This window comes from Oncorhynchus mykiss, chromosome 25 (assembly GCF_057628025.1).
Source record: "Oncorhynchus mykiss isolate SJ-2025 chromosome 25, ASM5762802v1, whole genome shotgun sequence".
NCBI lineage: Eukaryota > Metazoa > Chordata > Actinopteri > Salmoniformes > Salmonidae > Oncorhynchus > Oncorhynchus mykiss.
In genome coordinates this window covers 40,477,039-40,496,251 of record NC_143046.1, presented here as the reverse complement: position 1 = coordinate 40,496,251, position 19,213 = coordinate 40,477,039, and the positions used below count along the sequence as shown (strand labels likewise).

The following is a 19,213-nucleotide window of genomic DNA, read 5'->3' as shown; positions in this document are numbered from 1 at the left end:
AGCTGGAAGTAGAAGCCTAAGGGTTGGTGTCCATTAGTTTACTACAATTAGGGGAGGGGTGGTAGGGTTAGGGAAAGTAATGAAGGAATATATATATACACTGCTCAAAAAAATAAAGGGAACACTTAAACAACACAATGTAACTCCAAGTCAATCACACTTCTGTGAAATCAAACTGTCCACTTAGGAAGCAACACTGATTGACAATACATTTCACATGCTGTTGTGCAAATGGAATAGACAACAGGTGGAAATTATAGGCAATTAGCAAGGCAACCCCAATGAAGGAGTGGTTCTGCAGGTGGTGACCACAGACCACTTCTCAGTTCCTATGCTTCCTGGCTGATGTTTTGGTCACTTTTGAATGCTGGCAGTGCTTTCACTCTAGTGGTAGCATGAGACGGAGTCTACAACCCACACAAGTGGCTCAGGTAGTGCATCTCATCCAGGATGGCACATCAATGTGAGCTGTGGCAAGAAGGTTTGCTGTGTCTGTCAGCATAGTGTCCAGAGCATGGAGGTGCTACCAGGAGACAGGCCAGTACATCAGGAGACGTAGAGGAGGCCGTAGGAGGGCAACAACCCAGCAACAGGACCGCTACCTCCGCCTTTGTGCAAGGAGGAGCAGAAGGAGCACAGACTCCATGAGGGTGGTATGAGGGCCCGACGTCCACAGGTGGGGGTTGTGCTTACAGCCCAACACCGTGCAGGACGTTTGGCATTTGCCAGAGAACACCAAGATTGGCAAATTCGCCACTGGCGCCCTGTGCTCTTCACAGATGAAAGCAGGTTCACACTGAGCACGTGACAGACATGACAGAGTCTGTAGACGCCGTGGAGAACGTTCTGCTGCCTGCAACATCCTCCAGCATGACCGGTTTGGCGGTGGGTCAGTCATGGTGTGGGGTGGCATTTCTTTGGGGGGGCGCACAGCTCCATGTGCTCGCCAGAGGTAGCCTGACTGACATTAGGTACCGAGATCAGATCCTCAGACCCCTTGTGAGACCATATGCTGGTGCGGTTGGCCCTGGGTTCCTCCTAATGCAAGACAATGCTAGACCTCATGTGGCTGGAGTGTGTCAGCAGTTCCTGCAAGAGGAAGGCATTGATGCTATGGACCGCCCGTTCCCCAGACCTGAATCTAATGGAGCACATCTGGGACATCATGTCTCGCTCCATCCACCAACGCCACATTGCACCACAGACTGTCCAGGAGTTGGCGGATGCTTTAGTCCAGGTTTGGGAGGAGATCCCTCAGGAGACCATCCACCACCTCATCAGGAGCATGCCCAGGTGTTGTAGGGAGGTCATACAGGCACGTGGAGGCCACACACACTACTGAGCCTCATTTTGACTTGTTTGAAGGACATGACATCAAAGTTGGATCAGCCTGTAGTGTGGTTTTCCACTTTCATTTTGAGTGTGACTCCAAATCCAGACCTCCATGTGTTGATACATTTTTGTGTGATTTTGTTGTCAGCACATTCAACTATGTAAAGAAAAAAGTATTTAATAAGAATATTTCATTCATTCAGATCTAGGATGTGTTATTTTAGTGTTCCCTTTATTTTTTTGAGCAGTGTATATTACAAATGTATATACTACTTGGAGAAAAAAAAATACATATATATGATGGATTGGAAATTATGCAGACATTTACATTAATAGAAGCCACAATCTACTTGAAATATTAAAGCTGAACCACCCCCTAATTTTTTTTTTTTTTTAAGGACTGTTCTATAGATTACATTTTGTGAAAATCGCCCAAATCATGGTGTTTTTGGCCTGGGTTTCGTGAGTAATCACTCATGTGGTCCTTAGAATGTATCTTTGGGGTTTACCAGAGCTGCTTAGATATAGCCAATACTTTCTTTGTGAGTCAATACTGTTTTTTTCTGCTTTCGTTCACAAACCTATGTTCCACATCTAATGTCTCACTGGGCGAAAACTGTTTGAATCAACATTGTTTCCACGTCATTTTCACCCAACTTTGAACCTAAATCCAATGACATGGTGGCATTTTTTGTTGATTTCACGTTGAATCGAGGTTGGCAACTTATGTTGGCAACTCAACCAAATGTAAATCAAAACTAGATGTTGAACTGACATCTGTGCCCAGTGGGGTGAGTTCCGAGACAATGCCAAGGTCTTTATATTATGACCAGGGATAGGCACGGTTCATCGAATATCCGGATATCTAAGCAATATCTTTGATTACTTGAGTGCGTGTTCATTTGTGGAGAGAAATAAATGGTAGGCCTGTTTTGACAATGCTTTGTTATAAATTAAATTACACAATCCTTGTGACATTGTTTCCTACAAGAATATACAATGACATTTGCAATACTTCATTTGATTAAACCAACTTTGAATGTACGGTGTTGAGCTACTGCTGCGCATTTAGAGCTGTGGTCTGCCCTGACATCGGTATGCTATTTTCCCCACTTCAGATATCAATTACAGACACACACCAGAGTTTCCACAAAACCTGACACAGATCAATACAAAACACTCACCAGAAAACCTTTTTGTAACAGAATCAGTTCTATCATGGCGAAAATCAGACATCTCTTTCACTGTTCTTTTTAGCCAAAAACTAAGGAGAAAAGCAGCATTCTGCTGTTTTAAAATAACTTTGAATATCCAGATATCCCCAAAAATGTAATGATATTATTTGAATAGTGAAATAATGTCAAATGGCCTTCCTTAACTACAACCTTGGTCAATGCTAACCAAACCACTCTCTCAGCAGTACCCCCGCCCGCTCATGCTCCGAGGAACTATACCGCCTGTCGTCCCTGACAACCAGCCCCATGACGACCTCCATCGTCGTGACGAGCCCCCCCAGCGCCGGGGCCAGCCCGGAAACAACCAGGAAGTTCCCTCCCATGATGGATAGGGAGGAGGCAGGTCCAAAGAAGGTGGGGTTGGCTATATCCCTGGCGACAGACACCGGGAGGAACAACGACATGTGGGCTCGCCACGCCCTTACCTCGCCAAAACACAGCAGCACTACCGGTCCAAGCCAGTTCCTGCCCGTTCCTGCAGCCAGGGCAACCACCACACTGATGGTCGCCTGCCTGGGTCGCATGGGCAAGTCGGAGGTTGAAGGTCGCGAGGGCGACAAACCGGAGGTGGCGAGACGTCCATCTTGGCTCGACGATGACCTCCAGCCAATGTGAGCCTGTCGTCCATCGACTAGGATTGAGTGACCGATACGAAATTGTCTGTTGTCTAAGAGAGGAGCATCACACCTTAATGGCCATTGGGTTTCTCCCGGCCTACACAGATCAGATACTGGGAACTACATTACCAATGATCTTTCAGAAGACATTTAGAAATCCTGCTTCGTAAGCATGCGGCCGTGACCTCGGTGATACACACCTCTGGATGGCATATGTGAAGATTGCATGACCTTTCGCAAGTGGCAGAATTAGATCATTTCAGCTGCTTTGAACTGAGCAGGCTAAGGAAAGAGTTTAAAGTCTGAATGAAGTGTGTTGCTTTTGGATGCATGGAAGCTAATACTTTCTTTTTAGTATTTGATTTGTTCATTCCGGTTTTTATATTTTTGAGCATGTGAGCAAGACATGACGGTGACCTGTCATAGATGTGACCTTTTAATAACCTTGCATGATGACCTTTGACATTGACCTTTTCCAATACACACTGTTTGAAGCAACTCCCTCAAAAACGACACTGGTAGCAGTAGAAAATGTATTTTCGCTCTCTGTATGGCAGACATGACAAATACATACAGCCCATTAAACAATATATTTGCTTTCCATTTCATAAGACCTCTCTTCACTGGGTCTCCTGCTTTCTTGTGGCCAGTCTTAATAGGACCACAAGCCACATTTTCACTCACACCCTTCCCAACATCAGAAATCCAGCTTTCAAAGCTCTCTGTGAACCTAGAAGTTAATCCCAAACCCGGTTAGCCCAAACCGCCTATTTGGGTATCGCGGTCGCAAAAGTTGACGAACCCCAGCTTTGAAGATGGGTTATGAGCAGGCTAATAAAAGATGCATGCTTTGATTGATAGTTTTGTTTTAGACTGCACCATGAGATCATTTCCATCTGCACCACACAATATGCTGCCGAGGCCTATATTAGTGCAGTGAATTCAGTGGTTTTTCTCCCAAGTACTCAGCTGGCTGTATTTTTGACTAGAGCGCCACCTTGTGTTCAAATGGACACTTTTTATTAACTTGGATCCGCAGATCTTGTTGCCTTAAATGTTTTGCCATTTAAGACAGCAATTACTGACTTTTCAATAACACTAAATCTACCGTATCTCATTAAGCATGCACGCTCGTTTTCTAAGAACTCATACTGTTGTCAACGGTAACCCACACAAGTACATTAAGCCTAGAGGTGTTTTTAACACGCCCCCCTATATATTCCATCACACTTTTTTTTTGTTATACTATTCTCATGTCTGTATATATTGCATTGTGTAGTTGTGGGCTCGTGTCTGTATATATTGCATTGTGTTGTAATTGTGTGTTTGTTCATTGGTGTTTGTGCTCTTTCTCCATGTCTCTGCTTTCGTAGATTCAGTCACAGAGCTGCTAGTGTATCAGATGACCCAGAGTAAGTGGTTCTTCGTTACCCATCGGTCTCACACACCTGCCCTGCTAAACCACACCTGCTTAGTATGCACAGATCCCTAGAGCGCAACCTCTAGACATTTCTAGTAGATCTGTAAGGAGCTGATAGGTTTAAGCAATATGGTGGAAACTCTGACCTTACTGGACTTGTAACCATATTGCACCCATCCGATCCGTTCAGATATACGAGAAGTGGAGCGGGACTAGCGGTTGACTTTCAAATGTGTTTCTAACCAGCTTCGCCGTTATCTGCGAGCCTCACGCTCGCACACACAAAAGCAAGCGTTGGAACTCAAGACGTGCCTCACCGAGTCACTTTGTCTCTTCTATCCTTCAAGGGTCTAATGTGGAATGGGACGTGCCTCTATCGCTCCCCTGTGTCTTGTGGAGAGCTCATAGTCTCGCAAACCCGACTCTAGGCAACAGCAGTGACTAGGGTCCGGTTTCAGTGACGGACTCTTTTGGCGACTTCGCTAAGGGTAAAAAAAAAAAAAAAGACAGACAACTTCAGACAGACAACTCTCCCCCAAAAAATCACAAAGCAGACATGCCAGAACATTGCGATTTGAAACCAACGTTTGCAGGCAAAACCTTTGCAGTGGATTTAGTTAAGGTAGTTGACGCAAACGAGCCACTTGTGAAATGCACTCACTTAAAAACAACCTCCTTGATCTCCATCCTGCTAGTTACTATTTTGTATCTTATTCAAGTGGGTAAGGTAGTGACATAGGCAGAGGACTTAGGTCCTCTATGCCAAACTGACGTACTGTTACGTATAGACGTGTGAAGCGGGAACATTAGAAAATGGTGGGAGGCAACATGGATGTCTAGAGAGACGAGAGAGCTCACCATACGATGCATGTCGCATACACTCACACATAAGGACATGGACCATCACTGTAACGCCACTGTATGAGGCTCTCACAGTGGTTCTCAAAATAAGACCTGGGTCAAATACTTGCAGAGTATGACTTTGATGCTCTGTGCTATTCTGTATAGATAGGCTTCTATACTGTGTATACAATGAGCACCAATAGTATTGGGGCAGTGAACATTTTTGTTGTTGTTTTGTCTCTCTATCCAGCACTTTGGATTTGAAATGATACAATGAAATCACAGCAATTTTTGTACATAGCTCCCCCATTTTAGGGGACCAAAATTATTGGGACAAATTCACTTATGTGCATTAAAGTAGTAAAAAGTTAGGTATTTGGTCCCATATTCGCAATGACTATATACACTGCTCAAAAAAATAAAGGGAACACTAAAATAACACATCCTAGATCTGAATGAATGAAATATTCTTATTAAATACTTTTTTATTTACATAGTTGAATGTGCTGACAACAAAATCACACAAAAATGTATCAACACATGGAGGTCTGGATTTGGAGTCACACTCAAAATTAAAGTGGAAAACCACACTACAGGCTGATCCAACTTTGATGTAATGTCTCTAAAACAAGTCAAAATGAGGCTCAGTAGTGTGTGTGTCCTCCACGTGCCTGTATGACCTCCCTAAAACACCTGGGCATGCTCCTGATGAGGTGGCGGATGGTCTCCTGAGGGATCTCCTCCCAGACCTGGACTAAAGCATCCGCCAACTCCTGGATAGTCTGTGGTGCAACGTGGCGTTGGTGGATGGAGCGAGACATGATGTCCCAGATGTGCTCAATTGGATTCAGGTCTGGGGAACGGGCGGGCCAGTCCATAGCATCAATGCCTTCCTCTTGCAGGAACTGCTGACACACTCCAGCCACATGAGGTCTAGCATTGTCTTGCATTAGGAGGAACCCAGGGCCAACCGCACCAGCATATGGTCTCACAAGGGGTCTGAGGATCTGATCTCGGTACCTAATGTCAGTCAGGCTACCTCTGGCGAGCACATGGAGGGCTGTGCGGCCCCCCAAAGAAATGCCACCCCACACCATGACTGACCCACCGCCAAACCGGTCATGCTGGAGGATGTTGCAGGCAGCAGAACATTCTCCACGGCGTCTACAGACTCTGTCATGTCTGTCACGTGCTCAGTGTGAACCTGCTTTCATCTGTGAAGAGCACAGGGCGCCAGTGGCAAATTTGCCAATCTTGGTGTTCTCTGGCAAATGCCAAATGTCCTGAACGGTGTTGGGCTGTAAGCACAACCCCCATCTGTGGACGTCGGGCCCTCATACCACCCTCATGGAGTCTGTTTCTGACCATTTGAGCAGACACATGCACATATGTGGCCTGCTGGAGGTCATTTTGCAGGGTTCTGGCAGTGCTCCTCCTTGCACAAAGGCGGAGGTAGCGGTCCTGTTGCTGGGTTGTTGCCCTCCTACGGCCTCCTCCAAGTCTCCTGGTAGCGCCTCCATGCTCTGGACACTACGCTGACAGACAAACCATCCTGGATGAGCTGCACTACCTGAGCCACTTGTGTGGGTTGTAGACTCCGTCTCATGCTACCACTAGAGTGAAAGCACCGCCAGCATTCAAAAGTGACCAAAACATCAGCCAGGAAGCATAGGAACTGAGAAGTGGTCTGTGGTCACCACCTGCAGAACCACTCCTTCATTGGGGTTGTCTTGCTAATTGCCTATCATTTCCACCTGTTGTCTATTCCATTTGCACAACAGCATGTGACATTTATTGTCAATCAGTGTTGCTTCCTAAGTGGACAGTTTGATTTCACGGAAGTGTGATTGACTTGGAGTTACATTGTGTTGTTTAAGTGTTCCCTTTATTTTTTTGAGCAGTGTATGTACCTTGTGACTCTACAAATGTGTTAGATGCATTTGCTGTTTGTTTTGGTTGTGTTTCAACCAAAACAAAGTGCATTTATACCAATACTTTGTACAAAAAGTGCTGTAATTTCTATACGGTTCAATCTATATGGATTTTAAAAAATACCCTCATATTAAAGATCCACTATGCAAGGAATCGCTCCGCCATTTCCTGGTTGCTAAAATTCTAATAGTTTGCCTGATTTTAGTTTATGTGAGAGAACAAGAAAGTATAGTGTAGATAATCATTGTAACATCTAAACCACTGGGTAATAATATACTTTCCATAACCAAAAAGATTGTATTCAAATAAAATAAAATCTAATTGTATTGGTGACATACACATATTTAGCAGATGCTCCAACAGTGCAGCAGTATCTAACAGTTCACAACAATACACATTAGTCTAAAAGTAAAATAACGGAATGAAGAAAGATATAAATATTAGATTGAGTGATGTCGGAGTGACATTGACTAAAATACAGTACAATAGAATACAGTATATACATATGAGATGAGTAAAGCAGTATGTAAACATTACTTAAACATTATTAAAGTGACCAGTGTTCCATTATTAAAGTGGCCAGTGATTCCAAGTCTATGCATATAGGGCAGCAGCCTCTAAGGTGCAGGGTTATGTAACCGGGTGGGAGCCAGCTAGTGGTGGCTATTTAACAGTCTGATGGCCTTGAGATTAAAGCTGTTTTTCAGTCTCTCTGTCCCAGCTTTGATGCACCTGTACTGACCTCGCCTTCTGGATGATAGCGGGGTGAACAGGCCATGACTAGGGTAGATGATGTCCTTGATGATCTTTTTGGCCTTCCTGTGACATCGGGTGCTGTAGGTGTCCTGGAGGGCAGGTAGTTTTCCCCCGGTGTTGAGTTGAGCAGACCACACGACCCTCTGGAGAGCCCTGCAGTTGCGGGCAGTGCAGTTGCCGTTCCAGGCAGTGATACAGCCCGACAGGATGCGCTCAATTGTGCATATGTAAAGTTTGTGAGGATTTTAGGGGCCAAGACAAATTTATTCAGCCTCCTGAGGTTGAAGAGGCACTATTGCGTCTTCTTCCCCACACTCTGTGTGGGTGGACCGTTTCAGATCGTCAGTGATGTGTACGCAGAGGAACTTGAGGCTTTCCACCTTCTCCACTGCGGTCCTGTCGATGTGGATAGGGGCGTGCTCCGTCTGCTGTTTCCTGAAGCCCACGATCAGCTCCTTTGTTTTGTTGACGTTGAGGGAGAGGTTATTTTCCTGGCACCACTCTCCCAGGGCCCTGACCTCCTCCCCGTAGACTATCTCGTCATTGTTGGTAATCAGGCCTACTACTTTTGTGTTGTCTGCAAACTTGATGAGTGGCCACACAGTCATGGGTGAACAGGAAGTACAGGAGGGGGCTGAGCATGCACCTTTGTGGGGTCCCTGTGTTGAGGATCAGCAAAGTGGTGTTGTTTCCTACCTTCACCACTTGTGGGTGGCCCATCAGGAAGTCCAGGACCCTGTTGCACAGGGCGGGGTTCAGACCCAGGGCCTCGAGCTTGATGATGAGCTTGGAGGGTACTATGGTGTTGATTGCTGAGCTATAGTCAATGAACAGCATTCTTACATTTGTATTCCTTTTGTCCAGATAGGATAGGGCGGTGTGCAGTGCGATGACGATTGCATCGTCTGTGGATCTATTGGGGAGGTAAGCAAATTGAAGTGGGTCTAGGGTGTCAGGGAAGGTACAGGTTATATTATCCTTAACTAGCCTCTCAAAGCACTTCATGATGACAGAAGTGAGTGATATGGGGTGATAGACATTTAGTTCAGTTACCTTTGCTTTCTTGCGACAGGAACAATGGTGGACATCTTGAAGCAAGTGGGGACAGCAGACTGGGATAGGGAGATATCTAATATGTCCGTAAACACACCAGGGAGCTGGTCTGCGCATGCTCTGAGGACGCGGCTAGGGATGCCATCTGGGGCCAGCAGCCTTACTCACGTCAGCCATGGAGAAGGACAGCCCACATTCCTTGGCAACTCCACTTTGTCTCTGTACTGATGTTTTGCCTGTTTGATTGACTTACGGAGGGAATAGCTGCACTGTTTGTATTCGGCCATATTCCCAGTCACCTTGCCATGGTTAAATGCAGTGGTTCACACTTTTTTTTTTAAATCTCCTAAACACTTCCTGATTAACTCAGTCACCGTATCCGTGTATTCATCAATGATATTCTCAGAGGCTACCAGGAACATATCCCAATCCGCGTGGTCAAAACAATCATTGAACCATTGATTCCGATTGGTCAGACCAGCGTTGAATAGACCTTAGCACGGGTACTTCCTGTTTGAGTTTCTGCCTATAGGAAGGGTGGAGCAAGGGTGATCAGATTTGCCTAAGGGAGGTCGGGGGAGGGCCTTGTAAGAATTTCTAAAAGTTGAGTAGCGGTGGTGCAATGTTTTCCCAGCGCGAGTACTACAGCCAATGTGTTGGTAGAACTCCGGTAGTGTTATCCTCAGATTTGCTCTGCTAAAATCCCCAGCTACAATAAGTGCCGCGTCAGGATATGTGGTTTCCAGTTTGCGTAAAGTCCAGCGTAGTTCTTTGAGGGCCATCGAAGGTATCAGCTTGAAGGGGGAATATATATTTTCAGCTGTTTGATGCTGGTGTACAAAACCAAAAGTAAAAGACAAAATAATTATAATAATTTATGCTGCAATTTGTAAATGTATTGGCCAAATTCACATAGAAATATGAAATGTCATCCTCATTGATAGCATTGAAGTCTAAGAAGTGGTAGATCAGTTCTTTGTGGGCTATTTCTATGCTTCCCGTTCTTATGTTTCATTTTTGCATTTTTAACATTCAGTATTGCACACCAGCTTCAAACAGCTTAAAATGCAATATTTTTGGTTATGGAAAATATATTTCACAGTGGTTTAGATGATTCTCTATACTTGCTTGTTTTGTCACATAAACTGAAAGTAAGCGAACCATTAGAATTTTAGCAACCAGGAAAAATGCCAGAGCTAGTTCTGCATAGTGCACATAGAACATATCTACAGCTTCTTAGACTTGCTTTCAATGAGGATGACAGATCTATAACACAAATTTCTATGTGAATTTGGCCGGGTAGCCCCAATCGGTTGCATATTGCCGCTTTAAAGCTGAGAGTCTGCACTTTAAACCTCATAGACATTGTATCATTTCAAATCCAAAAGGTGCTGGAGTACAGAGCCAAAACAACAACAAAAATGTATGACCTCACTGCGTGACCTTTTGATGGCATGTTGCTTACTTGTGGTTATAATCTGCCTTTATTCACATTATCTCTGGTGCCTTCTGTTTTGCGTGGTTCACACTATGATACAAACTAATGGATACAAAACAATAATATCCTGTAATATAATATTTGTGGTCGTGCAATGAGATCTATTGTCAGAGTAAAAATGAGTTCCTTTTGGGTTCCTTTTGGGTGGACCACTTCAGTACCTATAGAAGTTGTATCCGTGAAGCGTTTGACCGTCCAGCCTGTTTGACCTCGACCTTTCCTGGCTGAACTACGACAACTCCAAAGCTCCAGAAAACATCTTATGTGCCTGGAAATAAAAACAAATATTTGTCCATACCGTATGCATGACTCTTCTCCTAGTAAATCTCTTTAGAACTCCTCCCCCCTCTCATGTCTCTTTCCTCTCCTTTCTTTTTCTCAGGAGTGTGAGTATGATTGACGTGCGCTGTGAGGAGGACCCCAGCTTGCCTCACCACAGCCAGGTGCGCCACGAGCTCATGCACAACCAGTACAACATGATGAAGGAGGAAGAGGACCACTGGCAGGACGTAAGCACTCACACACAAACACACACACACACACACACATACTAATACACTTACACACACTCACTCACACGTTCATGCACTCATACACTGACGTGTCTGTGTGTTAGGACCTAGCCCGGTGGAAGAGTCGCAGGAGAAGCGTCTCCCAGGACCTGATCAAAAAGGAGGAGGAGAGGAAGATGATGGAGAAGCTGATGACGGGCGAGGGAGGGGCCATTTCTCAGAGGAGGAAGAGTATCAAGACCTACCGGGAGATCGTGGAGGAGAAGTAGGTCACAAGGCCATTTTAGGTCAAACCCTGCTTTCCATATGGTTGATTGCCTCAATGTACAGTATTGCCCTATACCTACTCTCATGTTTCTTATATCCTAGACTGTTGTTTTTTATCGCATCCTGGCTTTTTTAAAATTGCTTTTAACTGCATCAAGAGATCAGTAGCAATGTACAGAAATGTTTCAACAACAGTCACATGGCCCCTGTCTCACCTTGTCCTCCTGTGTCTCCTTCCCTAGGGAACGTCGTGAGAACGAGCTCCGCGAGGCCTACCAGTCGGCCCGCACCCCTGAGGAGGCGGCGTTGGTCCTCCACCGCTACGCCCAGCGCTTCACCATCAGTGAAGCGGTGCTGGAGCGCCTGCAACTGCCCAAGCTGCTGGACAGGAGCGTCTCTGAAGATCCCACCACTGCCACCAGCACACGTCTCCCGCTCACCCCCAGCTCCCGCTCTCCCAACTCAACCTTCCCGGAAGAAGATCCAAATGGTCCTCTGAAGTACCTGAGGCAGCAGTCGCTCCCGGCACCCAAGTTTACCGCTACCGTCGAGGCCCAAGTGGCAGGGTTCCCCCAGGGTCAGTCTCATCGCCCCCAGATTCAGTCACGCACCCCTGAACCAAGCCCCTCTATCCAGGCTGCCTCGCCTAAATCTGTTCCTTTGCTGACGCCCAAGCCTTACATCCAATCCAAGGGCACGCAGATGCTGGCGGGACCCAAGCCAGGCAAGGTGAGGCACAAAAGGCAAGCTAATGGAGCAAGGGTTTTATCAGTGTTATCACTAGTGTATTTTTTCTATAAAATGGTGTGTGGGCCAGGGTTCAAATTACCAGGGTGTCGTGGGGTTGTTTTGCACTCCCTTGACAAATCAGGGCAGCTTTCCTGAAGTGTTACGATACTAAACAGATACTTCGATACTAACGTCCCCTGAAGTAGTTGGAACTTTTTGTTCAGCCTAGTATTCGCAGGGCACACTGACATGTATTATATGAAAAGGTCCCTGATCTTGGCATTTACATTGGAATAGCAGACAGAAACCATGGCGATTGGGTGTCATGTTTTTAGACAGAAGGCTAGGGATCCCATATCCTTTTTCTGCGAAGTCGGGTTGTGACGTCTCAATTTAGCACAACAGGGTGCTCATTTTCATCCGTGGAGAGCGATTTGTCAAATGGGCCTAATCCAAAGGAAGTTGACATGTTTTTCGGTTATTACGGGAACAAACCGGGTAGCCACTTCTTTCCACTTTAGTGGCTGGAATGTCTTATTTGGAGCCGAGTGGAGCCTCCGCCTGAATGGGGGGGGGGGGGGGGGGGGGCTCTGTTCCGTATTGACTTAAAAAGTTGACAAGTAGGCCCTCTCAATATGAAGTGGGTCTCCAGGCAGACAAAGAGGGCCACACAGACTGAGGGGGGATTGTGGGTAGTGAGTCCCCCCTCCATTCAACAACCCCCCTGTGTGTCTGGAGTTAGCACTCGGCGCTCCTCACACATACATTACAGCCTTTCATTCAGTCCCAGCGTGTTATCAGGAGCTAGTTGAACAGCTAATGGGCCAGAGTTATGGTTTTATTTACAACATGGGGCAACTGCTGGTCTGGATGGTCTGGAATAGAACTGTCTGGTCATATTGCGGTCATTGCTGTGGAATGTGGTATTTGGGATGTTTCACCCCAGTTGACTGTTCTTGCGTTACCTGTCTGATGGATATTTTTTGGGTGAGGATGCAGTCACAGTGTCTCTAAAATGGGGTTTTAGTGTTTGATTTTTAGATTGAAATGCATCTTTGTGGAATGGGCATGTGTTCATGTGTGTCCACATATGTATGCGCGTGCATGTTTGTGTTCTTTAAGTCTTAAGTCTGTGTACTCAGGTGGACGGCTTGCTGCAAGTGAACGGCGACATGGGAAACGATGAGGTCACCACTCCAGAGAGCGACGGAAGAACCACCCCTGTACGGTTCTACCCTTCCACTGCCACGCCTACAGCCTCCTCTGACCCTTCCGACACACCCCCATGTGTGGCCACTCCCCCACCCACACATAGCCCCTCCCCCAGGGCGAGCCCATTAACAGCCATGACAACTTTGGCACAGGGTGGCACAAGCACCGCAGTGCCACCTTCTTCAGTGCCAGGAGAAGGTGATGCCCAGGAGAAGAGTAACGCACAGGAGTACATCCCACCTAGCCGGCCCACCTCACTGCCCTCGGTGAGGCTCCAGTACATGCAGCCAAGCCTGCTTTGTTTCTCTGAAAAAAAGATATAAGTTATCAAAAGGGTGGTCATTGGATCCACGGGTCTGAATAGACCACGTACCGCTAGCAGCATTGTAGCCCCAGACTGTTAGCGCCACAGACTGTCAGCGCCAGCTGTCTCGTCTTTGTTTTTGAAATGTGCAATGAGCGTAGAAAGACGGATACGTGTAAGGAATTGGCAACGCCTTCTAATTTTGAGAAATATGCATCTTCTTCGCCAGGTGGGCCACTTGATTTCAGCATCTAAACGAAGTGAACAGGCGTGTTGTTCAATCAGTTGGAGTCGGACAGGAAGGTGTCGTCGTAACAACATAAGTCTTGAAAACTGTTAGGTGGAAAGCCACGTATCAACCAGACCTGTGTGTTGTTCTTAGTCTGGCATGCAGTCATAGATAGGACAAAGCAACACTGAGTCAGATAGGTCATGACTTCAACAAAAGGAATGTGGAGGATGCGGTAATAGAGTATTTCTTCCTTTGTGTGTCCCTGCAGGAGCTGCAGAGCACAGAGAGCATTGTGGAGGCGGGCGGCAGGTCTGCTGCAGGCCCACTGGGGGAGGAGCCCAACACGGCAGCGGCTGCAGTACAGCCCTCTCCAGCTACAGGTTTGTTCCTCTGGGTTACCTAGAATGCCGGTCTAACCTCTGCTACCCTGACACCTAGTGGTGACCATTTATGCTGTTTTTTAGAACCCATCCAATCCTTTTGCTATTCAATATTCATGCTAGTCATTTATTACTCGCTGTCTGTCTTGAGAATGAACACTTTAAGTTATTAAACAATTTATTCAACTTGGTCTTCCCGTGGTTAACGTCGCATTATGACCCCCCGCTGTCTGGAACCTGTACTCTGATGCAGCTAAACATGTGTCTCTGTTTTGTTTAAAGACTCACAACGCGCTACCAAGGAACAAACAGAAGTGTGTACGAATGCCACAGCGACCAGACTGAATGCCACAGTCCCCTGTCCTGTTCAATCAGTGCACGCAACACAGCAAGCTCAGCCAATGACTGCACAGGTGAGATCACCTTCCTACCAATCAATGGCCCCAATGCTCCAAATAGTCAATCATTTGTGCCCTGCTTTACCCCAAGCACACTCTTAAACGTAAAGGAGCCTGGAGGAACCTTTTAGGATTCTAAAAAGGGTCTTCGAGAAACTCTGTGTCAATGTTCAAACCTGAAATGTTTTGTGGTGGGAGGGGTTCAATAGAGTATCACAGTATGAGTCATAATACCCATAAAACCTAGCAGTCAAAAGGGAAATGGTTCCAATCGTTTTTTTTCCCACCGTTCATTTTAAAAACACTTCAAATAAGGGCAGGGTTTCATGTATGCTTACCCTGGTTGGACATTTTGATAACCGTGTAAATCTCTCTAGGACATGGTGGCTTTTATCAATATTATTTGCCTGTATCTGAAAGCCACGCCCCTACTAAGCCATACCTCCAGTCCAGGGTGCCTCCATGGAATTAGTTGTGACTCGAAGAACCGTGGAGATCTTCGAGGAACCCCTGGAGTTCAAAGAACGAACCATTGCTAGTCAAGGGTTCATATTTGGTTATAGATGAGGGGTTCTTGGAGGAACCGTTAATGTTTCAAAGAGTGCAGAAGCTTTGCCCGGGAGGGTGCAGCCCCATTTAACTTTCAGATAGAAATGCATTATGTACAATGGGCATGATTCCATACTGTGTAGAATAGCTACATAAGCTATATAAATACAATTTATATCTGCGACATTCTAACTAAATATTTTGACATTTCTCCTGGTCAAGTTTTGATCATTCTGTTTATGACTTTTCTGGTTCTGATCTTAGGTCAGTGAGCCCAGCCTGGAATTGTCTCAGAGTGCAGAGGATGTTGCTGCCTTGGCTGATCCAGGACCTGTCAGAAACAAACCACCACGTGAGGCTCCCACAACAGGTAATCAAAATGTGTTTTCAGATGAGGATGAACCTCAAACGACCTTTTCCCAATAGTCTTTATTGTACACAGCCCTTTGAACTCTGCTATCACACACCCCAACTCTTTTGTTTCCCTTGGTTCTCCAACTGGCACTCTGTATTTTTTTTGCTTTTGATCTCTCTATCTATCCCCTCCTTCTCTTCTCCTCACCCCCTGCCTCCTTCCTTCCCCCTCCCCCCTTCTCGCTAATGCTGTAGAGCTGGCTAACAGTGCCAGTTATCCGCCAGAAACCGGCAACCCTAGGTTAGGCCTACGTTGGGAGTTCTTCGCCCCACCAGGTAAACTGCTCAGTGAATAGTTGGGCTTGCCTTGTAACCCCCCGTTGGAGTTCACATACTCATACACTGTGTAGGGTTTCCTCAGTGCTTCCCCAGGGGCTGGGTGACGGCATTGGAAACCCATTTCTTCAATCTACTGTTTGTTTTTGTTTTTTTGTTTTCTATTTGGTGTTCAGTGGATCCCATTATATTTTACATGAAGTTGGTATTATAATGTTGTACTTTTACTACATTAACAATGTTAATACAACATTGTTACAAGTGTAACTACCGTGCCACTACAGGTATAAGAGCAACTTCACGCAGCATTGTTGAATGTTCCCTTTTGCACAGACCATCTCCAAAATGGAAACTGGAATTGTTAGCTACTCAGTAATTAACAAAATACCTCACAGCTCGTGTTTTTTAAGCAACTTAGTCTTTAACTTTATGCCTTACCACCTTGATTTGTTCCCTGCCCTTCTTTCACTTCATTCCCTAATTCCTCCCCATGACATTCATGATGGAAATAGCTTTTTCCCATGTGTTCACACCAAGACAGCGTAGTTACCAAATGAGATGATTTTTTAAAAATTGCCGTGTCCACTCAGCATCAGTTCCTGTGTTTGACAAGATGTTTGTTTTCTAACCGTCTACCTTTTTTACTCTACTTCTGTTTCATAGAGGGGGAGGAGCCGAAGCGTGGTAAAGTGCCGGTAAGTAGGTTGTGACGGCTCCTATAGTCTTTCCTGGTTGAGTTCTGAAGGTTTTTTAAAAAATTGTTTCTCATCCGGTTGAGCCAAAATGTGTTCATTAGGCCACATGTTTCTTATTGGGCGAGTTTAGGTGGCTCCCCGTTTCACTCCATGTCAGAGAGTAATCTTCTGTTTTGTGCTGACTGAGCACAATCCTTTTGTTGTTGTCGTCATATATTTAGGACCTCCCTAAGACCCCAATGATTGATTGGTCAATCTTCATTGGCTCAACCTATTAAATGAGGATGATGTACAGAGTGCCCAGCATTGCTTTTCTCCTTTTCCCTTCATCCCCTCATCTTTCTTTTCTCTCTCCTTAGTAGGACTCCTTTGGCTAGCATGGAAATGGTGTTGTGGTAGATCAACTGTCTGTCTCCTCTCTTCCCTATTTGTGGATGTGTGTGTGTGTACTTCGGTTTGTGGGCTGGCGTATGTATGCATGCTTGTGTGTGTGTGTGTTTGTGTGTGTGCGTGTGTGCGTGCGTGCGTGCGTGTGTGAGCCCCGGATGGGTCCTATCAGGTCACTCAGGTGTCATCCCCGGTAGTGATTCAGGCTAAGCGGGGTGATCGCTGGGCTTGGGACCCAGATGAGGAACGAAAGCGTCAGGAAAGGTGGCAGCAAGAGCAGGAGCGCATGCTTCAGGTAGCCTGAGTTGTGCTACTAAAGACAGAAACGCTAAGCCTGACTTAGCATGCTAAAGCTAGGCCTGAGTTAAAATGCTGCTAAAAATATGTTAACAAAAGCTAGGCCTGAGTTAGCATTCTGCAAAAAATATGTTAACGAAAGCTGATGCTCTATTGACGTTAGCAAAAGCTAGGCCTGAGTAAGCCTGCTGTTTACTGAATATATGGTCTTCAGCCCCAGTTACATTTACCCAATGCGGGTGCTTTCTATTAGCTTGCAGCCACATTTAAATGAACCACAATATTGCTTAGGCATCTGCCTGCTCTGAATCTGAAGTCGAACCCCAATCTGCTACTCACTGCTGTGCAGACAGTGGCCACACGTCAGCAGCATTGCACAATAAACACTGTGTGCTATGGCATGTCCTGCATCTCACATTCACTCGCCAGATCCTCAAATCTGTCGCCAGTCAACCTCACACTCCTCCTCTATCCACCCATCATAGGATGTGTCTCAATTCTCCAAAGTAACCTTCCTCTATCCTCACATCCTCACCATATTCTCGGATCTGTACAGAAGAAAGGGAGGAGATGAGGAAAGAAAGCCATTTAGCCTATTGAGATCCACCCGCAGGGTTTGCTTGGCTGATGCATGAACCCTTGTCACCCTTGTCACCTTTGACCCCTAAACACCCTTGTCATTGTATTGTGTGTCTATTGCTTTGGTTGGCAGCTTTTTGCTGGTTTGTATTTTCTCTCATCTTTACACGTTTCATGGTGCTTGCTATGTTTGTGTCTGCCCACTTTTTTCCGGTCACATTTTTCATTTTTCTCAATGGTGCTTCCTACAGACCTGAACTGAGTTATGTATTGAGATGAAATCCAATGTGAATGGATAGTTCCCCTCAAAATCAAAGTTGGTCCGGTGTTTTCACATTTCAAAATGAGTCTGAAGTTGAGTCTTCTATATTTCACACCATCTGTTGCGGAGGTCTTTCAGTCCCACTTTCAACGAAGTACAACCGATAAAGGCTTTATATCACAAAAACTAAAAATATAAACAAAAAATATAAACGTCACATGCAGCCATTTTAAAGATTTTACCGAGTTATCATTTATATTAGGAAATCACTATTGAATTAAATTCATTAGGCCCTAATCTATTGATTTTGCATGACAGATATGCATATGTTGGTCACAGATACCTTGAAAAGAAGGTAGGAGTGTGGATCAGAAATCCAGCCAGTATCTGGTGTGACCTCCATTTACCTCGTGTAGCTCAACACATCTCCTTCGCATAGAGTTGATCAGGCTGTTGATTGTGGCCTGTGGAGTGTTATCCCTCCTCTTCAATGGCAGTGCCAAGTTGCTGGATAGTGGCAGGAACTGGAACACGCTGTCGTACACGTCGGTCCGGAGCATCCCGAACATGCTCAATGGGTGACATGTCTGGTGAGTATGCAGGCCATGGAAGAACTGGGAAATGTTCCGCTTACGGGAATTGTGTGCAGATGCTTGCGACATGGGGGCTGTGCATTATCATGCTGAAACATGGCGTGATGGCGTCGGATGAATGGCACAACAATGGGCCTCAGGATCTCGTCACGGTGTCTCTGTGCATTCAAATCGCACAGATAAAATGCAATTGTGTTTGTTGTCCGTAGCTTATGCCTGCCCATACCATAACCCCACCGCCAGCATGGGGCACTCTGTTCACACCGTTCAGCAAACTGTTCGCCCCCACACAACATTGTACACGCTGTCTGCCATCTGCCCGGTACAGATGAAACCGGGATTCATCTGTGAAGTGCAAACTTCTCCAACGTGCCAGTGGCTATCGAAGGTGAGCATTTGCCCACTGAAGTCAGTTAGGATGCTGAACTGCAGTCCGGTGAA

General features: G+C 45.8%; 1 protein-coding gene across 50 annotated transcripts in view; it reads left to right on the top strand.

Annotated features, from left to right (window-relative positions):
* Nucleotides 1-19,213, top strand: part of LOC110505152 (LIM and calponin homology domains-containing protein 1) — a 155,528-nt gene that overhangs the window by 126,705 nt on the left and 9,610 nt on the right. For 5 of the 50 annotated variants that reach the window (XM_021584170.3, XM_090219862.1, XM_090219863.1 and 2 more), the window contains 12 exons: nt 2,753-3,178; nt 4,558-4,596; nt 11,069-11,195; nt 11,303-11,463; nt 11,708-12,194; nt 13,337-13,672; nt 14,211-14,322; nt 14,605-14,735; nt 15,534-15,639; nt 15,879-15,959; nt 16,623-16,654; nt 17,214-17,336. In XM_021584170.3, coding sequence (XP_021439845.2) covers nt 2,753-3,178; nt 4,558-4,596; nt 11,069-11,195; nt 11,303-11,463; nt 11,708-12,194; nt 13,337-13,672; nt 14,211-14,322; nt 14,605-14,735; nt 15,534-15,639; nt 15,879-15,959; nt 16,623-16,654; nt 17,214-17,336 — 2,161 coding nt within the window. Of the gene's footprint in view, nt 1-2,749; nt 3,179-4,557; nt 4,597-11,068; nt 11,196-11,302; nt 11,464-11,707; nt 12,195-13,336; nt 13,673-14,210; nt 14,323-14,604; nt 14,736-15,533; nt 15,640-15,878; nt 15,960-16,622; nt 16,655-17,213; nt 17,337-19,213 lie in introns of all 50 variants that reach the window. The other 45 variants (XM_021584175.3, XM_090219879.1, XM_090219880.1 and 42 more) reach the window with 19 other exon arrangements.